Consider the following 26,912-nt stretch of genomic DNA (forward strand, 5'->3'; position numbering starts at 1 on the left):
TCCCCTTCCAGCACCCTTAGCTCCCTCTGCATGCTTCAAATGGGCACCTTAGTTGTGCAAGTTGACAAGCCAGTCAATACAAAAGTAATGTCTGCCCCAGAAAAATTTAGATTCAAGTTGCCTGTTTTGGGGGTTTTTGTTTTTTAATGTGCGAGATTGGCTAATGTGCTAAATGAGTAGGGAAAGAGTGAATTAATGGGAACATAACCTTCACTTATTTAAGAAGCTATGCTAAAAACCCTACACCCTTAGGACAAACCAGTCATTTATTTAATCAAAATAATTTGCAGACGTTAAAAACAGAAGCTACACAATTGGCTGCAACAAAGGCACACGTTCTCTCCCTTCCAAATAAAACCATAATTGACACCATATTTTAAAAAAAAAAAAAGTGTTTTAGGACTTCCACAGGAAGATTTTTTTTTTCCACAAATTTGCCAGTTTTTACCACAAGAGCTGATCACAAGAGCTACCTGCAAATGTGAAACATGCTTAATTTCTTAATTCTTTAAGAGAGCCTACCAAAGCTGCAACATGAAACTATCACCTGCATTATACTGTAGAACATGTTAAAATTCACTGAAAGAACACAAAGGATTTAAACAAGGCCTTAAAAGAAAGTCAGCATAAAGGATCGGTATGTCTAAGTGACACCTCTGGAAAATCTGATGTCAGTCGTGTGTTTGTTCTGTAAGAGACATGCAAATGCACATTAAAACACACATTCTGCATTGGAATCTGATGATTTTTCTAGGACCTTGAAGACACCCATTTTTTCCTTTTTCATTTTTTCAGAGGTCTTCATTTGATCTAGAATTAAAACAAAACAAAGATCAACAATAATAGGTGAAGTATATAAAAGTTGTATGTATTTTTGTTTGGATTTGGAAAACAAGTTGATGAAAATAATTTTGCTCCTTAATCAACAGTCTGCTACTAAAAGTTTGTCCTTGAAAGTATTTTTCAGTTGCGTACTTTAAAATAAGAAAAAAAACATTCCAACACCTCTGGCTAAATCTGAATGGAGATAAGCAGTTTTAAGATCTGCCTGAACTAGTCCTGTTTTCCTGAGAAGAAAACACAAAGCAGTAAACTTATTCAGAGAAGTTACTAGGAGAAACACAGAAAGTTATGGCTCTGCTAAGCAATATTCTTTTCTGAAGCTCAAAGACCTATATCTTGCTTTCCTAGCACTTTGCAATCACTATGTTGCCCTTCCAGGGAATATAAAGCTAATGAAAAAGTATTGTCTTTATATCAAATATAATAATTATGGCTTACAGGGGCGGGAGGTGGCATTTCAGTTTTTAAGGCATTGACTGCAGCTACTTGTGGTAAATATTCAGTACCTGATGCTAGACTAATATCTTTGTATAAATGTTTTTTGACAATTTTAATACTCTTAATTTTGCTTAGTATAGCAAAGGAAAAAAGCAATCATTATAAATATGATGCACGCTAATAACACATAATAAATGGCACCTTCTCCAACTTGAAAGGAGAAATCAGATTGTTTCACAGCTTGAACTTGTAAAGATATAGACCATATTATCAGTGCATCAAGAATAATTTTGTATATTAGCAGTCAGTTAACTGAAATAAGCAATTTTATAAAACAATTTCTTTAGATAATCTAGCAAAAAAACTTTAAGTATAGCAACAGTTTGCCTAAGGAAAAGTTATTTTATTCAAACTATATACATATCACACCTATTTAAGGCTATCATTTTCACTTTTAAATTCTGTAATGACTGGTTTTTCTGTATCTATGCTTTTAGGCTTACCTCTCCTAAAGATGCTGAAGGAAACAAAGCATACTAAATCTACTGTTTAGATGAATGAACAAGATTTTTTTTTCCTTTCTCAGAAGTTTTTTATAATATCTTAGCCTGATCAAGCATGAGAATTTGCAGACAACTTCAAAAATTTTATGGTTTTTATTTTTAAATATTTGATCCACTGACAAGCCATGGTAACTCTGAAAAGCTCAATTTTCCCCCAAAAAATGTTAGATTACATTTGAATTATGATAGTATCAAAATAGGTTTTTAAACAAGTTTGCTGAAATAAATCTTTTCTCAGAATAATTTTTATTTTGATCAATCGACAGCAACTTGCAGGGAAAGCTCCTTTGCAGAACACCTCCTTATCTATGCTTTTCATTCACAGTATGCTCAGGGCACACTATGCATGAACATGGTTTTCTGGATTACTTTTGTTTAAGTTCTATTATTTCTTCTTCAGCAAATCCTATTGGAAATGTCAGCAAAGGGGCCAAAAGGTCCTTCAGATGTACAACACAGCTGTAGGGAAGTGAAGCTATGGCATCTTTCTACATACAAAGACTCTTACAAAATATGAATTTACTGTTAAATGGAAAAAAAATTTAAACACCGACTTACCAATAAGATCACTTCTATCCAAGAGTAACTCTAGATCTTTATCACTGATTACTTTTTCTTTAGATCCTTTAACCTCCCTGTTAAGGAAGAAATCATCTCTCTTAATATAAATAAAAGCATGTTAGAGTGAATATTGCATGGAAGTCAGTTCTCCCACATAGCAGAATCCCTAGGACATTCTTTGCACTATGAAGATCCAACACTTCATAAGACAAGAGAGCTACTAACAACTGCTTGCACTCCACAAGTTACAAACTCATGTCCAAGAAAAATATGAAATCTGCATACCTCTCATAGTCTCTGGATTTCAGCAATTCTATTAATTCCTGAGGGTCCAGGCAGCTCTTTGACTGTGCTAGACCAGATCTGCCACCTTTAAACTGATCTGTAGAAAGGAGAAATTTTAAGAAAGTACACAGACAGGAACAAATTCTGTAAATTGCTGAATTGATGCTCGATGCAAATATCGAACGAATTACTCTTACACGTCAAAACTAATGCTACGTTTCATTGTTTTAGCCCTCAGGTAAACGCACCTTACACTAATAGCCTAACTGGTGAAAAAAGTCAGAGGTACATGAAGAGTTTACATGCAGGCAGGCCTTTCAATTTCTAGCTGTAGTATGCAGAAGAACTGATTGAAACACCAATTCAACATGCACACGCACACACAGAGCAGGAAAGCTATTAGTTCTACTTACAGTAAAAATATTGTAAATAAAGTTAGATGGTGGATGCTGAAGTTTTTTCCCTTTGTATTGTAAGCTGGTTGAAACAAAGTAAGCAGCATTAACCACAAGATAGGAAATATGTGAAAGATGTAGTTTGCAGAGAGGACATCCCTCAGTTTAATGGACTAGACAGACATGACAAAAATAATACACCTAACCTAGCCTGGCTTCTTGAAGAGACTATGCTAATGCCTATCTACACACAAATCTGGATGTGAGCTCAAATATCAAAAAAATTATACAGGATTATTACTTAACTAAAGCCGAGTGTAGATGAAGCCAAGCTCAGTCTTGCACATTTCAAGGAGACAGGCAAGGCTTACTGTTCTGTGCCAAGTTCCCTCAGTTTTTATTTACATATCCACCTGTTTTATTAATGAGTCTTCATCGATCCCTTTCATGACAGTGACTGCTGTTCTTCCCTATATCTTGGTTTCAGAAGTCATCCCCACACCTTTTCCCTCCCTCCAAGGACTGGCTGTTTCTCTGTGAAGTGCAAATCAGATGCAAGTTCCAAAGGGGTTTGAGCTATAGGATTCTCTCCCCCATTAACATCTCCTGCTGTGACACACAGGATCCAGGTCCTGTCATGCATTAATAGTAATGCAGTCTCTCCCTTTTAGTTTTCCGAGTTTCACAAATTAGCACTGAATTAGTGCTGTGCAGGTCTTGGGTTGCACTAATAGCGACACAGACAACAATACAGAAAACCCTATCAAGCACTTAACACTTTAAATAGAAGTTTATGTCCACCACTTCCTCTTAGTCTGACATCTACCAATTTAACTAAAATCATGCTGATTCTCATACAGTTTTCTAGGCAACTTTCTTCAACAAAACAGAAGCACAAGACTGAAAGAGCAACTCGGTGCTGAGGCCAAAAAAGTGTTCTGTTTTGCAACAGAAAGAGTTGCAAAAAAACCCCCTAATGAGATAAATATTTTCTATTATAGTTATTATCTATATTATAAAAATGTGCATTGTATCATTAAAAATACAGCATATTATAAATAATAATTATAACAATATGTAACCTTATAAATCATTAATTCCAGTCCTTAAGGTACAGTATTTGTAGTGTACATACATGCTTAGACACCACTGAAAGGCCTGACTTAAGTCAGCTTTGTGATAGCCCTTCCTCATTCACTCCTCCAAAAGTTCCAACACTTTTAGATATTCAAAATTACAAGATCCATTACATCACCTTTACATTTACACAGTGGATTCAAAGGTTCCTGGAGGGGACACCCCCACCTAAGCTGCAAGATGTAGATATGATTCACCACTCATTAGCAAGATAAATATTCAACTTTTTTCAAAACTGAAGGCATGACCCTTGACATTTAGCTTCCTTCCAGTACACCAACTAGTCCCAGTTCACATTGCTATTTAGTATATAGCAGTCATCTACTATTAGAGCCCATCCTGTTTTGTGTGCTCATCTTGCCACTTTGGTTTTAACTTCATGTTGGACCACAATCAGATCACTAAAAAACAAATTTTTTCTTTCTTAAATTGGTCATTAACATGTCTACAGGGAGTCAAGTGGCAGTCCTGGCAGTCACACCAACGCAGCAGTGGCAAACAGATTACAAAGAAAAAGCTAAACCTAGGATAAAGGAAGCATCTAACAGATTAGCCAAAATCATCCAAAACCAAAGGCAAACTACAGCTTAGGCTTGACAAGCAATGCATTGTGCACTAGACAGTTACAGGTGTTGCCCTTCTGGCCCCATGAAAGTGTTGTTGGTTTCCCCTGCCCCAATATGCTATAAGAAGGTCTTAAAACTCCTTTAAAGTTTAATATAAGGCTAATTATCGTCAGAGGCATTAGTTAATTGTTCAAACAGGACTATTCTACTGTGGTTATAACATACTGTTCTTGAATTCAGAAAGGCAGATGCAAACAGGGTGCTGAAATTTTGCACAGTGATTTTACAGCTTTAGGATTTGCACTCTCAACCAAGTTTAGTAGGAACCCCCCAGAAACCAGCTTTCTACAGCCTCTACTCATTTTACCTATTTTAATAGGAATACTCCCTACTCAAGCAAGTTTGCCAGTGCAACTGGAAAAATTTATTGCTAAGCTTCACATCATGAAACACTGCTCTAGATGCCACTGGGTAGGCATGTTGCTCCACATGAAGAATCGTTATAAATTAAACTGCAAGCAGTAATAACTTTTTATCTGCTTTTCCATTTATATTCTGATTCAATTAATGGGATTTTTAAAAGATAATCAAGTCAGATGTCATCTACTCCCAGCATTTTCCATGCTAAAAGACTGAAAACATTTGGGTCAAACAAACTATCATCTTGCTGACAAGCTGCCAACAAGCCTAGAGCTCTACTCTCTTATTGCCTGGTTTTACCTATATTTCCTCCAGGTAGGCTCACTGTCCCATCACCTCTCTTTTCTTCCTTACCTACTAGTAAAGGAATAGTCATAACATAGTGATTCCAGAAACACTAGGAGTTCTTTCCTTTAATTTGCTGCAGAAGTTAATCTGCAATGTGTCTAAGAATGCATTTTGAAAAGTAATACTATATAGTCAGTTGTTGGAAGGATGAAGCTTTTTGCTTTTACGCAAAAATACTACGCACTCACAAAACAGAGCAGCAAGACTTCTGTTGAGATTTAAAGCAGCAACACATGCTTACAGGAAGTCATAAAAGAAAGATACTAACTTTTGTGGATAATCAGCTTTTCCAGCTTCCTCTTGGCAGCAGCTCTCTCCACAATCTTCTGGTCAATAGTATTTGCTGTCACAAGACGATAAACCACCACTGGCTTTGTCTGGCCAATTCTGTGACACCTGTCTTGGGCCTGCAAGTCCGACTGGGGGTTCTGAGCAGTTAAAGAAACAAGTTAACTGCACCATTAACCTTTTCTTAACGGATATACCACAAGCAGCATTTTCAGCAGTGAGCTCCGAGAGTCAGAGCTGAAGCAATAAGCAGGGCAGCCAGAGTATAATACAACTCAGCATCTCTTTACTCTTGAACTCGTCAATCCCAAGCTCTGCTGTTGTAGCCACACAGAGTAACCCAACTAGCTCCACTGCTTCTGCACTATGTGCTACCGTTTTCAACAGATGGACATGTTTTGTATCAAATTCATCTGAGGGTGTTAGTTGTAGGTTTGTGTAGTGTTTCGGTGGAGAATAAGAAAAGGAATTTCCAAAGTTTTCAGACATTTCTGAAGCTGCTTTAGCTCTCCTGAAGCTGAATAGCCATGTAAAACAACAGAGCTGTCTATTAAAATAAAGTGAAGATGGAGAGGTCCTCAGTAATTTCCTTCCATACCTCTCTTCTTCCTAGCCTCCAGGCTCACAGGAACAACAGAATCCTAGCTAGCTAAAACAGAGGTGCCACGTCACAGGAGGAAATTCATGGGGCTGGTACTAGTAACATGTCAGCTGTTGGAAAGAGGGAACATGCAGAAGGTCCGGCTACATTCAAACTTAAATAATAAATCCAAAGGCAGCAACTCATCTTCAACAGTAACAGAAAAATTCCTCCTGCTTTTGGTGTAACTCAGGGACAAACAGGCTAGTTTTGGAAACAGATTCTAATGTTGTAGTCAATAAGCTAGGACTTTTCAAATGAGGCTTTGTATTTCATATATAACATGTTTGCATACTCTACTATTATTTTCACGTAAGACCTCATTAAAGTTACAGAAGTGGTCTATACCATAATGGGTTAATAAATTATCATCAAAAGCAACAATAGAGAAAGCATTTTATGACACATATCATTAGGTTAAAAGTCTGTCAACGTACCCAGTCACTATCATATATGATAACTGTGTCTGCCGCAGTTAAGTTAATGCCCAAGCCTCCAGCTCTTGTACTCACTAAGAACAGGAAGACTTCAGGGTCAGTATTAAATTGATGCATCTGGAAGAGAATTCATCTATTAAAAAAGAGCAGGTGGATCAAGCACAATGTAGCTGTTTTATTTTGAGATACCTGTGTTTAAAAAGATGAACACCGATAAAATACAGTACATGCTGTCAGAGGCCAAACTAAGACTTTAAGAAACACTGCATGTATCTGGGACAGGACACGACCAAGAAGTGAAGCAATTGTATTTTCTTATCTCATTATTTCAGTCAATGAATCGTCTAACACACAGAGTAGAGATGACTATAGTGACATATGGTCCAAATCACATTCACCTCCACATAACCTACCATCCAGTGATATTTTCTTCCCCAAGGTGACCACAGACCAAGCTGGCAGAACTGAAAAACATATCTACTTCTTAACACAACCTACAATACTGATGCCAACTTGACTATAACTTGCAACCACTCTGAATACCTCCTTCTCTTTCTTCAAAACTAAGAGTAGCTTCCTGGCCTCCTACTCAGTATCTAGCCTTTCACTGCAAGATGTTTCCAAGTGTCAGCACAGCTCCTACCAGGTCTGCAATACCAGTCAAAACCTAGTCTACTTAGTCTGACTACCCACATGCTGGTGGAAGAGTATGGTAATTTTCAAGACTTTGATCACTGCAGAAAAAAAGAAACCATCACCTCACTGCCAGGCAGTGCTTCTGGCTGTAAAGTAGCTCTTTCGAGAGCTACCCACGCTCTCTAAAAACCCCATATTCTCTGGGCTCTCCTGGACATCAGCATTTGCAGTGCCAGCAGCAAATCATGGGCTGGGAAGAGCCTTGCTGGACTTCGACTGGTAACATGCAAGATTTTTCTCGTCGTGCACCTATACCACACTGTGGTAGGCACACAATCAACTCCTAAAAATCCCCACAAGCCCACAGTACAAAATTGTACCAGCTTAAAAAAAGTCACTATAGCTTGCTGACATGTTGCTAGTTAGCCTTTCCTTTTTAAGATCAACTCTAACAGTGGCAACCTAGGTGTTTAGGGGTTCGGTTTTATTCAGCCACACTGCAGCCCAGAAGAAAAATGGGGCAAAACGAAGCACTGTTTGAGCTAGATGATGTCATCTGCCACTGTTTCTCTGTATCTTCATAAACACTAATGCATACTTTGGAGACCAGATGGCAGTTGCAGCACAACCCCTAGATACATCCTGTGTACTTTCTCCACGTGTGCATTGCTCCCTGACGTCCCTGCAAACCCTCAGAGGTTTTCCAGAACCACCCTGCACGGTTGCTCTTCATGATAAATGTATACCTCTGTAGTAAGGCGTTCTGTGATTATTTGAAACCACTACAAGTATGCAAGAACAAAGGATTGCGCTGGAACAAATCTATGTGCAATTTCAGGCTGAAGTTACAGGTGTCCCACTAGGTACAAAATCCCATTTCCTGGAAATCTACTTTATTTGGCATTAGACTTGCAGCATGCTCCCATAGATACTGGTATCATATCCAGGATGCTATGAAACAATACCTGCTGGGGTAAACCCAGGATTAGTATCTGCCACAATCTAGATATATGACACAGTTCACATCTGGGCAACAGCATACATGAGCACCCATCATTCTAGGCATACCCCAAGATACTGGTTAGTAACACATTTCATTGCTTCAGTATTTCTGAGGCGCAGATGTTAAAGGAGCAGCAAGGATGTCAGTTTTCAAGATAGATGTCTTTTGCCTATTAAAGGTTAAATGCTGTGCAAAATCATATCCCAGTGTCACAGGAACAAGCAGAATTTCCTAACAGGGTCAAAGGGCATGTGCATCTACTTACATTCTCTTCTCTCTCTGAGTAGGACATAGAGCCATCCAATCGACTAAATTTGAAATCTCTCAGATAGCAGTAATCCATCAAAATGTCAAGCATCATAGTCATTTGCGAGAACAACAAGACCTACAAAACGAGGAAAATTCCTTAGTACCATTCTTTGCTCATAAGGAGACAACTATGCTCCACCTCCAAATCATTAGCTTTACCTTATGTCCTCTCTTTTTCAGTTCTGGAAGCATTCGGTCCAAGAGTAGAAACTTGCCCGAATTCTTTACTAGATCTTCATCAACCTTGGAACAGGGGAAAGGGGATTATGTATTAGGAGGGAAGGATACCAAAGGTTTCCCTGACTTAGAATCAGTTAAATCATGATGAAACTAAATCAAACCCCACTATTTCATATGCTCAAATAATAATTAAAAAAAAGATTAATTTGCATCCCATTTCTGGAAGGAGAGAGAAACCCTAACGATTTTAATTCTTCCATATGGAAAAGCACTGTGGCTCTTTTCCCAGCTTGTATTCAATGCACAAGGCTTCCACCTACTGGATATAAGGAAGCACTACTGAACAAGTTACTACACATGAGCCAAGTGACAAGCTAACATGTTTTTAGACTGCTACCTTAGACCCCTCTTGCTGAAGAGAATTTGTTTGATCTAATTCTTGCTATAGGCTAAGAGCAGGGATATAGAAACTTCTCAGGCCTGAGCCATACAGCAGCCACCTTGATAATTCCTAATCCATTTTCCTGAGCAGGTACTAGCTCCTGCAAGTGGTGTCAACTGTTAAACAGTCTGCATTTTCTACACATTAACTGATTTCCCCTCATCACCCAGACTGGGCTATCTGCTTTTTATGCACTGACTTTACATTGATAAACTTCAACAGCTTGCTGAGTGCAGCTGAATCTGTTATTGCTCACTGAACAGGAAACATGACTACACATGCCCACAAACCTACATTTAGAATGCGCAAGCAGCTTCCAGTTGTTCAAGATTCTTTCAATTCGAATTACTTCATACTTTCCTAAACTGCCAACTGCTTTGTGTAGATAAACTACTAGCTGGCCTTTGTGATTTGGATTTCTTCCCTTTTGAGGAGAAAGGATGTTGTATTCTCTGAGCAAACGACACTGTTGTACTTGGTTCAGCCTTTCAACACCTCACACTTAAATGTTACCACCACACCTCCTGCAGTGTGTACAATTTAGCTCATGGCCAGTTCACCAAGGTCAGCATTTTTTGTTTTGGAAATTAACCTTTATAAGGAGAGCTTGAGGCAGATCCTAAAACACCTTGAGTCAATAGAACTGTTAGTTATTCTAATTAATAACTATTAGTTAATTCTAATAACTGTTAGTTATTCTATTAATTCTAACAGTTACTGTTAGAATTCAATAGCTTTGAGCACTGCCGTAATGAAGAACACTACAGCATCACTGTGCAAAGGCTAAATCGGCACAGAAGCCGAAACTGGTCTCTGCAACTGCTACTGCAGAGAGACATAAGCCAAATACATTGAACAGGTCATTCTTTACTGCCATCAGCTCACTGTCTATTGCTTTTTAATGCCTAGAATAGGTTTTTTTGTAATCCTTTTAAAATATGTACCTTGAATTGTTGTGTAGCAGGGTCCAGTGGGTATTCTATAAGATAGGGGTGATTACAACATTTCCTCAGTAACATCATAATATTCTGCAGTTTAAGGTTCACCTCTGAATCCATGGGAATGCTCACTTCTACCACTGGCCTTAAAAAGATACATCATCTTATTAGTACAGAAAGTGTCACCTTATCATGCTACAAATACTGAACAGAAAAAAATAACAATAAAAACAAAATCAAGCAATGAATTCACATGCTGTGTCAAATGTCCTAAAAATCCCTCCTAGTTAAAGCTATTACTAGACGAAACTTCTTTTAGTGCCACACATGGCACCAAAAGCACAAGGGTTTGCCATTATTGGTTTAAAATACAAAAGGGCAGTCAGTAGTAATCAGAAGCAGAAAAACCAACTCGTGCAAGTCACCCAACAGAAAAAGGAACAGAAGCAAGCCCTCCCTAGAACAAATGGTCAGATCTGCAAAACAATACATAAGTTATTCCAAAATCAGCTCTCTGCCTACCCCATTTTGGCCACATGTACACATTGCAGGATTCACAACGAATACAGCTGTTTAGCTCTTCCACATCCAAGCACCATCTCCAACATAAGGGATCCATGCATACCATAAAATACAAACATATAAGCGTCTGTTCTTGCAAAGTACACTGGACTACAATAAAAATCTAGCAAAATAAACACATTTCAATCCTGAAGATTAACCTGGTTTTCCTTATGCCCAAGGGACTTCCAACCAATTTAGAGCCACCAAAAGAACTTGCAAAACCCAGGTATGAACATGATTCCTCAGCTCCCTCAGTCCTGAACCTCAACTCAGATCTTCATTACCAGAAGGTGACCAATACCTGTCACCAAAACAGCAATAACTGTGCTGGCCATTTGGGTTCCCAGCCTCAGCTTAAGCCCACATATTTTACAAAAGTTAGCAAGGAAACCACTACTCCCTTTTCTCCAGTCTTGAGCCCAAACTTTGTTTCAAGTATTTCTAAGCAATTCCGCAAAAACGTAGGAATTAACTGTAGTAAGCACACCAGCACTATCCCATGTCCTGTCTTTGAGACAATGAAAGATATACTTGTGAACATAATTGGACACTGGAGACAAAAGGTTTACCTGAACCTTGCAAAGCCTGCAAAACTTAGCAAACGAGCTCTTCAGCTCTTTGTCCTCATTGCTAGCTGTAGCCAGGACCCAAGCTATCACAATGAAATTTCAACTGCCAAACAACTAAGATGAGGCAGTTCTTCCCTGGCTGGCACCCAATACCATCTTAGATGTTGAGGTTTTGGTGAAACCACAGTTCTTTGCTACCAAAATGTTTCAACAGCCCAAAGGAATTACATTGCACACTAGGACAGTTTAGCTCTTTATGGATTTATAATAGCACTATTGTCACAGGATCTACTTGAGACTGTGACTAATAAAAACAGGGACTCAAGAAGCAATTTTATTGCTAGATCCTGCGAAGACCACAGGTCTAGGAGGTCTGCAGCAAGTAGGAATAAATGTCTTGTAGTTAACTATAACTCTAATGAGCGAGTGATGGTACAACCTCATCATTGCTATCATGGCCTAGTGAATATTAGGTAAAAGCAAAGAAACAAATCATAAAGCAACAGGATAGTGAATTACAAAATGCCAATCTTCTTGATTCGAATAAGCAAAGCTCTGGAAACGAAGAGGGAGATAGTATAATAAAAAATAATCCTTTAGGGCAGGCACCTTTCTTTTTCTACTTCCTCTTGCATTTTGCTGATCAATTTTTCCAAGTCATCAGGTGAATCATTATGTTCTTCACAATAATCAACCAGTTTTCGACTACGGCGTTTTGGTCTGCCTGTAGGACTCAACTCAACTACTTCTTCCTGTGGGAAATGATAATGTTGCCATCAGACGACAGTTTCAGATTCAAAGGCCTATGCTGACCCAAGAATTTTCACTACTGAAAAGAAGTCTCAGTGGTATGCATCATGGAATACTTAGACTCAGCAGCTGTAAGTTTTGCCAAGTAGAAAATGCAGTCCAAATTTTGAAGGTCTGTAATTGTAGATTTTTAAATCTTCTGCTTGATTTTTAAAAGCTGCATTAGTACATTACTGATTTCACAGCAGAAACTGTCAACTCTATGAAAACTGTTACTTGTAGCTTGGGGAAAAAAGAAGACAAAGAAGAACATATTTACACTCAGATTGTATTAGTTCTCTGCCCACCAAGGCCAGTCACAGTAACGGCCATTGAAATAGATAAGACCAGAATCAGACTAAACGCATTACAATGGTAATGAAACAATACCAATGTGGTTTTGCCTACAAACCATTAACAGCTAGCACAGTCCATCATTATCAGTAGATACCTCATTATTTCCAAGCAGTTTCCTAATGGTGCGATTTACAATGGCAGTATAGAAAGTTTCCTGCTTCTTTGCCAGTGGTGCGTATACCACAACTTCTCGTTTAGGAGGAACCTCAAGAGCAACATCGGTTTTCAGTCTTCTCAGCAAGAAAGGTGTCAGAATCTGAAATGTTGAGAAGATGTGTTACAATTACTCAAAGCTCTCAACATGGCTAGTTTAAAAACAAAAACCCAACATATAAACGGGTCTACTGATATAATGCTCTTTTGACAATCTAAAGTAAGGGAGGTTATTTGCAGAGTTCCATATTTCATTTTTTAATACAGATGCCTACTCCAAAACTTTTACACACATGCTGGTAATACATGCATTCAAACAATGCATCCATTGACATTTTAAAAACTTTGAAGTGCTTAGTAAGGGTGCAGTAGTAATTACACTACAGACCTTTCAAATAATTTTCATTAACTGAAAGTCATTTTATTACTGAACAGCTCATTTTGCTTGTTATGTTTCTTAAAGAAAGTTATTCTGGGAAAGCCCCAAACCTTTATCCAAAATAAATAATAAGTTGTAATTGAGAATTATATCTAGAAGATAAAATTTATATCTCTCACCATCAGTTTATGATGGAAAAATTATAGTTCTATAAGCATTTACTTCCACACACTCCCTTAAAAAAAGTTTTGAGTGTTAGTTTGGTTTTGAAGACAGGGACATTAAACAACTAGTTTGTCAAAAAGTATTCTGTTCAACACATAAAAGTTACAGAAATTCCCACAAAGTTATCCTTCAACAAAATAAGTGTACCAATTAAATCTTCCAACAAACAGAATCAGGCAACTGCAATTAAGTTTCACTAAACTCAATTCAGTTCCAAGAATAAAAATGAGTCATTATCAAAGAGGTATGTTGTTCCTTTCAGCATTTTTAAGTGCTGTAAAGATTGAAAAAAACCCCCACAAGTCTAAGGAAGTCCAGAAGTGCCACAATAAAAGCTTCAGGCCAAAATTCAGCTCCACAAACAAGATTGTTGACACACTTCATAATAATTGCCAATGTTAGAAATAAATCATGAAAAAACACCACAAAGAATAAGTGAAAACCTGATGCAGCATATGCAAGATATTTTGCTCCCTTTCTTTAGCAATAATATCTTCGGCAGTTTCTGTAATGCTGGTAATATCAAACCAGGATTCAAAGCTATAAAAACAAAGAAAAAAACAAAAGTAATAGCTTACTTCATAGCTATTATTCTTCATTATTTAAGTATACTATTATTCTCTTATCCTGTGATTTAAGAAAAACAAAGCACTAATACCCATCATGAATAGAGGGTGAACAAGAGGTATTTCTGAAATATACCTGTCAATTCAGATGCTTGAGATTCTCAGCGATTGCTAAAAACCACTTGTATTAGTTAGAATATTCACTATGATCTATCATATTGAATCTAGTCTACATCTTTTTCCAAAATTAGTCTAAAGACTGCTTTGGCAAGGTTCTTCCACCTGACATCCTACTGCTTCAGAAAAGGATCTGTCTTCCATAGGTCCCAATCTGCCAGCCTCACACAGCTTTCTGCAGAACCTTAAAGAACCTCAAGCAGCACCAGGCATTTACCATTTAGACAAACAGCTCTCCCCCCAGATGCTCACATCTGAGTTGAGTTGAGCTTCCACTATCCATAGAGCTGACAATTACTTTCTTTCTGAAACAGCTAAGCGTGAAGGCAAGACACATTTCAAAGTCTTTACCACCAAACAATCATACCAAATTACAACCATACCATAAAATCTCTTCACATGCTGATACAAGTTTAATAATTAAAGAGTCATAATAATGCCCAAACAGAACAAAGGGGAATAGTTTTCACCATCAGATTGCAACCTACCTTTTCAAATCATCAAACACATCTGGCAACAGGAAGTTAAGCAATGACCAAAGCTCTGCCAAGTTGTTTTGCAGGGGAGTACCAGTCAACAGGAGTTTATTGTCTGCATTAAATCGTTTCAATTCCCTGATAAGGCGGCAGTTCATATTTTTAATCCTGTGACCTTCATCTACTATCAGGTATTTCCAGAAGCAATGCTACAAAAAGAAAAGAGTATTTCAGTAAACCTTCGCTTTACTCCATCAAAACACATGCCAGATGAGATAAGCAGAACTAGTAAGACTGATACTGCCCACAAATATTCTATTTACTGTTGTTTCTCACTTTTCCAGACTAGAAGAGCTGAGTCCAAAGAGTTCATACCATACATCTGCTTCATGACTGCATTTAGAAAGCTTAGGTGATTACAATAAAACTTCTACAAGAAACTCACCTCCCTGAAACAACCATTCTGATGTTAACCACAATATTTATACATCAAGTATAGCTTTTACTCCAAGCCTCCCCCACCACTACCTACAGAGAGGTAATGAAAAGAGCAGGTATGCTATAACTATCTGCTTACTTCACTACTTGGATAGTGTTCTCTTTGAAGAACTTCTTAGGCATAAAATTCTAGTGCCACTGCTACCAAGGAAACAGAAGTGAATGCCACTATAAATGCTACAGTATGACATTTGTTGCACAGGCAGCATGTGGTGTTTGTGGGGTTTTTGGTGGGTTTTTTTGTTTTTGTTTTTTATTTTTACTATATTCAAAAGCATTGCTATTAGTGATGAGGCATTCCACCCATCCTAGGGCTTTCAGAAGAACTTAGATACCTGGAGGGCATTTCTGTCTCGTATTGCTATTTCAAAGGAAGTAATGACCACAGGATGGATTTGCAGTGATCCTTGTCGCCCGTGAATTTTACGAACCAGTTTGCGACGTTCCTGCTGAGGTCCGTGATAGAGCATTAGTGGAATCTGAAGATAAAAAAAAAAAAAAATGTTTTGAAGTCAGGTAAACTAAGCTCATTTAAGCCTAAACAGAAGATGGTAGAGATAATTAGGTCTGCTACAAGAAGGCTGTAAATACATAGCAAGTCATGGCACAGTGTGTAGAAACCACTGTGCCACCATTATAAACAAACTCCCATTAAAGTGATGTTCTAGATGAAGTTTCAAGGCAAAGAATTAGACTAAGAATTACATAATTTGTTCTTTTAAACCTAAGGAAGAAAAAGAAAAGTCTTCATTTCTTTTACCTCTGGAGTAAATCTCTTGAATTCAGACATCCAATTTGGAAGAGTAGACAAAGGACCACATACTAAGAATGGACCAGGGACTCCTCGCTCCACCATCAGTGCTATTGTTGCAATACATTGGATCGTCTTACCCAACCCCATTTCATCAGCTAAAATGCCATTTATACCGTTTTCCCAAAGCATCTGCATACACAGGAAAAAAAAAAAAAAAAAAAGAAATAACCAACACACCTTAGGAATAATAGACATCTTTAGGAATGTAACACCTGTAGAAACTCTCTACTCGGCACATTTTATGTAACAGACAAGTAAGATTTCTCCATGATGGAAATAAATACAAGCATGTTGTAAAACCTATACATTCATACGAAGGTGTACATGCTTCAGCCAATTAAGTGTCTGACTAGGAGGCAAAAACCAGAACAGTATTAAAGGAAAGGATGTAAACTAGTGTTATATCAAAAAGCACTCCAACCTCAAGTACAGATCACACTATCCAAATTTTTACTCATCCTGGCTCCAAATAATTCCTTAGCTACCCCCTCTAAAAGACCATGTTATTGTGCTGATGTTTCGGTTTTATCCGTTCAAGTAGCTTCTATAGGCACAGCTACTTCACCATGGGAAAAAGGTGCAATTCCTGACCAACACAGCCAGCTGCTCTAGCAAAAGTTCTTTGTGCAGACACTGCCTATTCTGACAAATGGCAGAGCAACTTCTCACAAATGAGCAGACATAGAAGTGTTATTTCGCTACTCTATCTACTATTCATAAAGATTCACAAGGAGGGTTATAACTTGAGGACCCAACTAAAGAAGCTGGTTTTCACCCTCCATGAACAGGACTGTCTTCCCTACACACTTCCCAGTGACAGAACAGTGAGTTTAGTGGCACTTACTTGTGAGATAAGCCTAAGCCTGTTAAAACAGGATACATAGGCTTGTGGGGAAGAAAAAAAGAAAGCAAAAACCTAAGGGAAAAATGAAATCAGTAGCAGAACAAAAATTAGTTCTGTCTGGCTCCGATAATTAAAAACCAAAGTTGTTCTAATTTGGCTTGCAAGCAAAAATGGGGAGAAATACGTATGTGAGCAATTTTTATGTCTAGTTTCTTTAGTTTTTTATTTCAAAGGCTGAAGACAACACATTTTTAAAACACTGGGTTAATATCACTAGTTAGATTCCAAGATGCAGAGAACAGAAAACTTTCATCCATCAGGCCCGCAAGGTAATGAATGGTTCTTTAAACACCTATGGGGCTAGGTATTCAAGTCTGTCAGCAAAATAGTAAGACTGTCCCTTAGTAGTATGCAGAGACCTTCTGCTTTCACAAAGTACTTATAAGGTCAGGCTGAAAAGACAGTTGAGTTGCACAAGAAAATAGATGGAGAAAGGCAAGATGGAGAACACCAACCAAATAAGTCTAAAGAAACACTTACAAACACAGATATCTTCCCCACACTGAAACTTTTTATCTGCTGCTTGACAATTTCTTCATAACACCAGATTCTTGTATCATGAGAAACCGTAAAGAACTGTCTCCTTCACCTTCCCTGTACCAACTGACTTCTAGTGTCTCTCTCCCTCCATTTCTCTGTCTCCAATGAGCAACAGATTCAATTTTTTCAACAATTGCTCCATACCCTTAGCCACTCCATGCCTTCCACTTGGTACCACCTCATTACACCGCCAGTAAAAATCTTTGGCTGCTGAAAAGGCACTGGTTGTCCATTAAATTTCCGTACTGGATCAAGGAATTTCTTGGCACTGTGTCGTACAGCTTGACACAATCTATCCTTAATGACGCTATTTGAGTCTCCATTTTTCTGCAGGTCTTCTGGACACAGGTTGTCAGAAGAGCTTTCATCCTACAGAGGGAAGTTCAAGGAACATGTGACAAGTGGCATATACATCAAAGCCCAGCTAAGACACACTTTTGCCCAATTTACACCAGTCTTGATGTGCAGTGAAGTAAGCCAGCCCCTGAATCAAAGACTTACTTTGAGTAACTGTCAACTCAAGAGCAGAATTTATTCTTAGGATTAATATTACTACACAGGCAGATGTCAACATGCAAAATTTCAATGCCTTATACACATTCTTTACTCCTTTAGAACTGAACAGCAGTGATAGCTGCTGAAGCTATTTGGCTTATAATTTTTTACCCATAAAAGCAAGCAGACTTAAAACTTCCCCACAGCGGATGGCATTTAATGCAGCTATTTCCCTTCTGTAAGTGGATTCTAAAGAATATCGGAGAGTAATTCATACTGTACTTGTAGCTTTTAAACTACAGCAGAAGCAAGAGAGACCACACTTATCTCCATGCTTGAATGCTTAAAAGTTACTGTGTCCTAAGGTCTTACACACCAGTACAAATACATCTTAGTAAATTCCTATTTCTTTTATTTTTGAAACTACAGATGTTCTATAAAGTATAAATACATTCAAATTCAGTGTTTAAAAAAAATCAGAAGTTTTCACCCCAGATTTCTGGAAATAAGTATTTAAGTGCATTCACTTGCACCACTTTTTTAAACTTCTAATTCAGACTTCAATAGATAGCAGAGAGATGTTTACTTACAGGAAACATTTGAAGATATACTATTAAGTATAAAAAGCCCAGCTTCCCTTTGAGCTTAACACACTTAAACTACAATAACATATGCCAACATACCTGATTTTCCACTTTACTTTTTTTTGCCACTGATAATATTTCCTGGAAACACAAGAAAAAAGCTATGCTTATGCGCTTTTCAACCTTAAAAGTATTTCACAAGATCTTTTAATTGCAGAATCCAGACATACTTTAAAAAGCTTTCCATACAACAGCATTAATCATACAAGTGACTCTAAACAAGGCTACACACCAGAGAATACATTCCAGTTACAAAGGGTAATTGAAAGTTTAACTGGAGATGTAGTCTTTTCACAGCTTGCCTCCCCAAAGACTTTAAAAGAAAAAAAAAAAGCAAGCATCTGAATTCTGCAGGTCTGACAACACTGCTTGTTACATAGATCTTTGTTGGAAGAAAGCCATACATTACTGATAGGCTACTGTTGGCTGTCAGTTGATAATCTCTGATGGCAGTGTACGAGAATGTATTGCTCTAAAATACAGATGTCACTCAGCGATTGCCTCACCAGTCAAAGTCTGTGCTACAAAAATCCAGACAAGCCTATTTATAGCTATGTCCTACCTCTTTGGACATAATTTCTGAGATGTTGTATGTACCATCTTCTCTTCCTCTCTTCTTTTTTGCACCTATAAGATAACATTTGAGTTTATGCAACACATCAAACTGATGTTGATGTTGAAGAAACTAAAAGCACCAGTACTGACAAAAGGCAAAGCCTAATGCATTACCTGATTTCTCCTCTTTGCCATCAACTGGATTTTGACCCTAGAAAATAAACATAGGAAGAAGTTCATCATCTTTTGCATTTCTAACTATCATGACACAGATAAAAAGACGTGCAGCCTCAAACCATTGACTTTGAAGGCTTCTTGAAACACTTTTACTACTAAGCGGTTTATAAAAATACAGAAAAAAAGTTCCTGCTTCTCTTTTATGTTAGCTATTCAGCCTCTTGGCTGAATAAGTAATCATTGCTAAAACAAAAAACCTCCTCAAGACAAATTAAAACCATTTTCTTTAGTATAATTAGTCAGAAACATCTTCTTAAGATGACTGTCATGGTATGCAATTTCTAAGCACTTTTAAACAGTTTTCTTATGGTTAAAAAAATATGGTATACTAGACAGATCCTGCAAGTCAAATACTGGCTAAGTCTAACTTACTTTGTTTTCCTACCTTCATCAAAATTGACATGGTAATTTGTCAGACTTTTATTCAGAAAATTACGTAAAATAGCTAGTTAATCTTACCTTGGCAGATTTTAACATCATCTCTCTCTTTTTTTCTAACTTCTCTTTCCTTCTCTGTTCCTAAAAGAAACAACCAACCAACCACACACATTTCTTATCTTTCAATAATGCCCCAAAGAGAACTACCCATTAGAGAAATGATAATGGGCATAAGTTACATTGGTAGAGTTCCATGTACTCTACAGACTGTTTTTGCACTCTCACTGAGAGCCTGTATTCTAACACAGTTTAATATGATAAAGCACAACTCAGGCAAGAAAGTGCAACTGCTCCGAATTGCTTGTCAGTGAATACTTTAAACACTTATATACAGTAATTTCGAAAGACTCCAGCAAAAATATTCCCAATTGCAAAGTCCTTAAGATCACATCTATTGCAGTAAGTCTTCCATGTATCCAGCTCCCCTTTAACTTCTACATATTACCACTGTTGTTCATTGTGAAACAGAAAGCAATGTAAGCAGCCTACAAGTTCCAGTAGATTTTCATGTTATTATTGCAGCATTTTTACTTCAGTTCAAACAGCTGGATGGCAAAAAAAAACCCAAACAAACAGATAGCAGCCCATTTTAAGAATCTCCACTGCAGACAAGAATATACCTACCTCCAGTTGCTGCTGTTCCATTTTGGTTAGCAAGAATTTGGAATAGATGTTGCTTTTTTCAAGCAAATGTTGAAGCCTCTTATAGCGCATTTCAGTTGACTCCCTGTCCCAAGAAGTTCGAGCCTGGCCAATACAAAGAGACGTCAAGTATTTATAGATGCTCCAGAGTGAATGCTTTTAATATAATGAAGGGTTCTTCTACAAGAGAACTACAATTGTCTCACAGCCTTTCCCTTCCAGTCATTATTGAAACAAGGACCTGGGACAGTTATGAGTTTATTTTAACATATGGAATTAGTCAGGTGTGGGCTTTGTAAATGTCCTTTTGTAGTTGTGTGTACCCTTCTGGAGGGTTGTTGATTTTTGTACAGATTTCTTTGGCCTAATGACTGTGTGATTGTGTTTAACAGCCTACTCTCATAGTCCTTAGGCTATACTTGCCTCAGTGCTAACATTTCAGCTATGTTTAAATAGTTAATCACAAGGAAATGCATGCGTGTAGAACCAAGAGGCCTCATGGAATTAAAACAAAGATGACATAAGAACAAAAACTGAGAAATTAACCTTGAGAATAGAAACATCCTAGCAGGAGTGCTCAAACAAGGATGATAAGAAAGAATCGCTTGGCTATGTAAATGTAGTAGATAGGCAGGGAGGTGGAGCTTTCTCGGAAAATGTGTGAATATTCATGTCTTTAAGGTATATAAAGGATGAACTTTTGTTTCAAAGCACGCATGTTAGGAGGAGATATACCCCACGCGTCTGGCGCTGTAATAAAGATGTTTGCTTAATAACACTTTGATGTTATCGAGTTTACATTTCTTTGAATCATTATACATCTGATTTGTGAGTGGACTCACATGTACCTACAAAATGGTGTAAGATGAAGTAACTGAGGGTTGCATTCACCTGCATATGTAAACAGAGCACTGCAACACACATGCTTCCAGTGCAGTAAGCACAAGGCATTCAAGGACTCAAAGGTGTCTCAACTCAAATTTATAAATTTAGAACAAAAATGAAATTTAAGTCTATTTCTAGCCTGCAAATTTTCGGAAGGAAAAAAAAACCCTACCTGGCAAAATTCAACAGTTTCCCAATTATTAGTTCAGACTCCTCACATGCCATTTGCACCAAAGGTACCATTTTTCATTATGAACAAGATACTAAACCATCATGACTAATTTACAGAGGTCAAGTTAATTTCCAATATGGAAACAGTAACTTCTGCTTGCTTTGCTTACAAAATCCACACATGCTTTTAAAAGTAACTTCTGCCAAATTAGTTAAGGCTGTGTATTTAGAAGCTTGCAATTTACTCTTTAAAACTCAGATCAAGACTATCCCAAAAAGTTAAGAAGCATTCACTCTCCTGCATTCATGCAACATTGCCTGGTAGATTGAGACATCAAATAAGTGAAAAGGTATAAATTAGCATCTCAAAGAGAAACTCCAGAAAGACAAGGTACATGGCTTTTACAAGATGCTTATCTATGCCATAGCATCCAGAAGAAACACTGGGGGAAGGGCACACCAGGACAGAAAGGCAAGGGAATCTTCTGAAACTAAAGAGACTAACAGGCAGGGAAAAAAGATCTTAGCTGAATCATGGGACAAACTGTGACACAGGAAAGTGGGAGCATGTTTCTCTCCCCCAGAACTAACACCTTTATTTTCCACAGGCAGTACTCCACGTCATTCTTATCAGGTAGCTACCACTGTATTCTTTTACGAGGGGAAGATCCATCTCCACAAGTTTTTTGGGGGAAGAGATTGCCCTCTTGTGATTCTCTACACAGTTACAGTTTTTATTTGCTTCTACTATTCCCAATCCAGTTTTTTTTTCCTTCAGATGAAAAGTACCCGAGCTCAGAAATACCAAGCCTTGATGGCAATGCCAAGAGAGAATATAATTAAAACTAAACTACTTAATTCAGTAAATTGCTATTGCTCACTTTTTCTTGGGAGTGAACACAGCATCCTTCCATTAACTGGTCAATCTGAAGGACCTTTCCCTTGACCAACTGTGAAAACTCCAAGGGAAAAAAGGAAAACTCAAAGACCACGAACAGCATTGAACTTTTATGATTTGTCCACTTTGTCCTTTGACTCAACCTTCAAGACTCAAAGTGGGGTTTTTTCCTCCTTTTTGACTGAAAAGGTCAAAAATTTGCCACTCTTTCATCATTCTAAATTCTTACATATTTGCATGGTGGTATTTTGCCATCAGCCCACAGAAGAACAAGTGACTCCTTTGTTGAACTGCTGTACAGATCACCTGGCAGGCGATTTGCCGAAGTGACAAGCATAAAATACCCAGAAGCTTCAATAACATCAACTTTCCTCAAGATGCCAGTAAGCCTGGGTTTAACAACATAAGTAATCTCCCTTGGTCTGACTGGCCCCAGATTGCACAGAGAAAGCACCATAGAAGCACACGGGACAATGGAGCAATACCCTTGCTAGAGGTAAGCTCTGTGGATTCTCAAGAAATGGAGAAAATACCAAAAAAACCCAGACCTATCACATTATAGTATTGTTACAGAAGTGGTTGTTGTGAAAGAAAAGGACTTAAAATTTAATTTCTTAATACTTCCTGTGTAATGAGATAATTTGCTCTGTAAGGGTTTCCTCCTTACCCTCTAAAAGCATTGCCTCCAAATTTTTAGTTCCAAGTCTGATCAAGGAATACCTGAAGAGAAGTTTGGACAGGCTCTGTCATGACTTATTGTTTGCAAGAAAAAAGATTATGAGACTTCTGGGAGAATAAAATCTTATTTCTAACTACAGTATCGCAAAATGCTGCAGCCTAAACACATACCTTTATAAATCACAACTTTTCTTAGTGAAAAGGGAAAGAGTAATTAAAATTATTTCTAGGCCTTAGAAATCGTATCTTTCATGCCCTTAGAATGCTGCTTCAATTTTTAAGACACCAGTCTCTTGCGGGCTGAATACAAAGCTATGTAATTAACAGAAAAGGGAAAAATGAGAGCAGTCGGAAAGACACAGAAAAAAACCCAAGTGACTTCTCAAGTATTTTGAGTAACAGCATTAGTTCTTTAGAATACAGTTCTCCAAAGAGCATTTAAGGTAACAGTTATTTCAAGCTCATATTTCTTTATGCCTGAAATACAATACCTTATATAGTATTCTGACACCTTGATAATTTGTATCAGCACAGATCTAGAAGCATCATGTTTTCATGTTCTCTCTCCAAACCAGATTGGTTAACATCAACCAATGCTCAGTATCAACATCTGAAAACATTCACAGCCAAGAAAGAAATGAAACGTAGTAATAATTATGTCATTTGTGTTAGGGATTTGGCATTTCCTTGAAGCAGTCTAGAAACACTTCTATTTCCTGCAACATAAGCAAACAGAAGTTCACAGAGCAAACATTAACTCTCAGGATGATTACATGTACGTTTCTCCTGGCAGCAATACCAGCTCAAGCAGCTCCTGCTCCACTCAATGAGGGGTGCCTGCACAACTGCGTGCAGGGAAGAGCCAGAGAGCAGACCAGTAAACCGGCATAAAAGCGATCCTTTCTGGCTAAGCGTCTTAAGCTAGGCTACTTCCCTGATGCAGTTCAGTTACAGCCGTCAAACACCATTGCAAAGAGAATGAGCTGCCAGCGACAACAGCTGCCTAAACTATACCTGCTACCAAAAGAAACGCATAACCTGGCTTATTTCTGGAAAGGATAAATGGTTTTAAAGAAGTGTCCTGCAGAGCTCTTACCTGGTTTTATAAAATAAGCAGCAAAAAGAGGAAGAGAAGTGTTATGTACATGTATAGAAAACACAAACCAAAAAGTTTTGCCCTTAACATATCAGATAGAAACTCAGAAGAACGTAAACTTACTATGCTTTCTGAAATCACCTTGCTTTAAAAGGTATGATATCTTAAATTTATAGGCTCAGAATAACAAAAGTAGAGAGGCAATCTTCTCATTGCAAACTTAAAACTGTAGAATGTGCAGTAGGCTTCTTGCTGACTGCAAGAGTCCACCGTTAGCCTTCGGGGAAAAAAAAAAAAAAAGTCTCCCGTGGATGATCAAAGGCGCTTGTGAATCACAGCCACCGCCCGGAACTTGAGCAGCCTCTCACGCTTGTTTGTTTTGAAATCAAAGGAGCTGCACAACACCCGGCCCACAAGCCGCAGCCGGGCCGACTAACGGCGTGGGGGACGCGGCACCCAGATCCAGACAAACCCAACGGCCCGAAGGGATCCCCCTCATCGCGGGGCAGCCCCGGCTGCCATAGAGCGGCTCGTCCCTCACCTTCTCCAGCATCTGCCGCTCCTTCTCCAGCCCCGCCGCCTCCAGCTGCTCCTCCTCCTTCACCATGGCCGGCGTGATCACTGCTGCCTCCGCCTGCTCCCCCATCTCCGCTCCCAGCGGTTCTGCAACGAGCGCAGGGTTACCCACGGGGGCCCAACCGCCCACGGGGGCCCAACCGCCCGCCGCCGCCCCGGGCTCTCACCACCGCTGCTCGCCGTGTTCTGGGCCGGCATGGCCGCGCGCCGGGGCCGTTGGGCGCAAGGCGGTGCAACACGCGCAGCCACCGCCGTCCGACGCGCCCCGCTAAGCTCCCGCGCTCGCTGCCGCCCGCCCGCCTCGCGAGACCGAAAACCGCGCGCAGCCCAAGCCGCGCGAGAGGCAGCTGCGCTCTCGCGAGGGCTCTCGAGCCCGCCCGGAAGCCATCTTGACTCCTGGCAGGCTACGCGCACATCCGGGCGCCGTTTCTCCCCTTTGCCCATCGCGCCGTTGTTACCGCGGGCGGCTCCTCGGGCCCGCCCCTGCTCGCCGGTGCCCCGCATCGGGCCCCTAGTGCTGTAAGCGGTCTTGGGCCTTCCTGTCCAGCGTGGAGGCTCCACAGGCTGCAGTGAGCCCTGGGCCTGCGGGGCCTCGGCCCTGCTGACGCTCGACGTTTAAGTGAAGCGCCGGTGGCGTACAGCCCTCCGTCAAAGAGCCGCCGCGGGCCGGTGCCGTCAGCAGCCGCCGGCCAGGCCCTGCGTAGTGAAACGGCCTGGACTGCATCGTCCTGCTTCCCCCTGCCAGCAGGAGCGGCACCGGTACCCGTCTCTGCATCTCCACCTAGAGGGTGCGGAGACAGCGGGGGCTGGTATCTCCATCGGAGCAAGGCGCCGAGTGAAGACTTGAACAGTTCTGATTTGTGCCACGCGAGGGCAGAAGAACGCTTAAAACCCAAATGAGAGCTGTACTTCCCTCAACCCGTGGAAAACCCTCTTTCCCAAAACGTAGTCTACATTAAAGTAAATATTTATGGTGTTAAGAACACAAACACTTTAGCTTCACCTAAATAACACGAGCTGTAAAAATAACTTTGGGCTTTTCGCCTCAGATGCATAAAAAATGCTGTGTTAGCAATTTCTTGCACCTGTTGAATGGATCACTATTTTAAACTCGCTCCACACACATGGGGACCAGAGCTCCTAGTTCTAAAAAGAGACCTAGAAAGGGAGGGGAGGAAGGAAAGAAGCAGAAGAACAAACAAGTCTAGTAATAGCTGAGGTGGATGGCATTCTTCTCATTCCCACAGCCTTAGAGGCTGATTCTGGATGTTGCAATGTGGTTTATGGAAAAATGATTCTGTGTGGCAAGGCATAGCTTGGAGGCTAACTCGAGATGGTTCTGCATCGATGTGAAGGGAACATTTGCAGGGAGGAATGTTATTAACCCCCTAATAAAGTTATTTTATTGGCATTGTGGCAATTGAATGCAGCCTTTTTCAAGCTTCTGTTTCACTTGCAACTATTCTCAAGACATGACAGTGAATAAACAAAAAACCCCTTTGTTTTCTAAAGCACTTTTCATTCTGTGAAACCTAAAGTGTTTTCCAAACTACATCTTTAGAGTAGAATAATCACCTAGATGACAACTGAAATGCATCCAAGCTGGAATATGATGGTGGCTTAAGTGGCTCCCAACACCAGTTGCAGGCAGGAAGCAGGGATGAAAGTGTAACTAGAACTTCAGGAGCACTTGGGAAAATGAAATTGCAAAGATTTTGCCTGGGATATAAATGTCAACATCTCTGCTTCTTCTAAAAAACACCGTAAGATCTGTCCTGCCCAGAAATTGTAAGGAGCACAATATATCTCTCTTATCCAAAGAAAATAAGTGTCTCAGTAAAATACATAATAGAATAGAAATGTTCCATCTCACTCCTGTATCCATACATGTTATTTTGTAATATAATTAAAACCATTTTTAAATTTTTAAGACATGCACCACCTTACCTCAGATTATCACTTAAATCAGGCTTAAATTTTGTTTCAGCCATTTGCTGCTCTGCCCAACACCTTGTCTGTAAGCTGTTTGGGGCGGGAAGGGATTTGCGGGTGGGTAGTGGGGTTGTGGCTCCCTGTGGACAGCTCAGCATCGGTTGCCATTCATTTTTGCAGGGAAAGACTATGCTGTTGTGCAGCAATCCTCACCCTCCCTCCCAC

General features: G+C 39.3%; 1 protein-coding gene across 1 annotated transcript; it reads right to left on the bottom strand.

Annotated features, from left to right (window-relative positions):
- Nucleotides 1-712: 712 nt before the first annotated feature.
- On the bottom strand, nt 713-25,055 carry HELLS (helicase, lymphoid specific; the record flags this gene model as incomplete). Its single annotated transcript, XM_082002525.1, has 21 exons — nt 24,721-25,055; nt 20,434-20,556; nt 19,831-19,890; nt 19,309-19,345; nt 19,142-19,206; nt 18,619-18,660; nt 17,585-17,809; nt 15,943-16,125; nt 15,518-15,661; nt 14,697-14,893; nt 13,909-14,005; nt 12,803-12,964; nt 12,172-12,314; nt 10,436-10,574; nt 9,029-9,112; nt 8,826-8,945; nt 6,922-7,038; nt 5,825-5,984; nt 2,691-2,787; nt 2,403-2,479; nt 713-810 (listed from the first exon to the last, which is right to left on the bottom strand). Exons 1-21 carry the CDS (start codon nt 24,823-24,825, stop codon nt 713-715), a joined length of 2,475 nt encoding a protein of 824 aa, XP_081858651.1. The 5' UTR covers nt 24,826-25,055.
- Between the last annotated feature and the right edge of the window lie 1,857 nt (nt 25,056-26,912).

The sequence above is a fragment of the Phaethon aethereus genome (genome assembly GCF_964289735.1).
Source record: "Phaethon aethereus genome assembly, chromosome: 7".
NCBI classification, from domain to species: Eukaryota; Metazoa; Chordata; class Aves; order Phaethontiformes; family Phaethontidae; genus Phaethon; species Phaethon aethereus.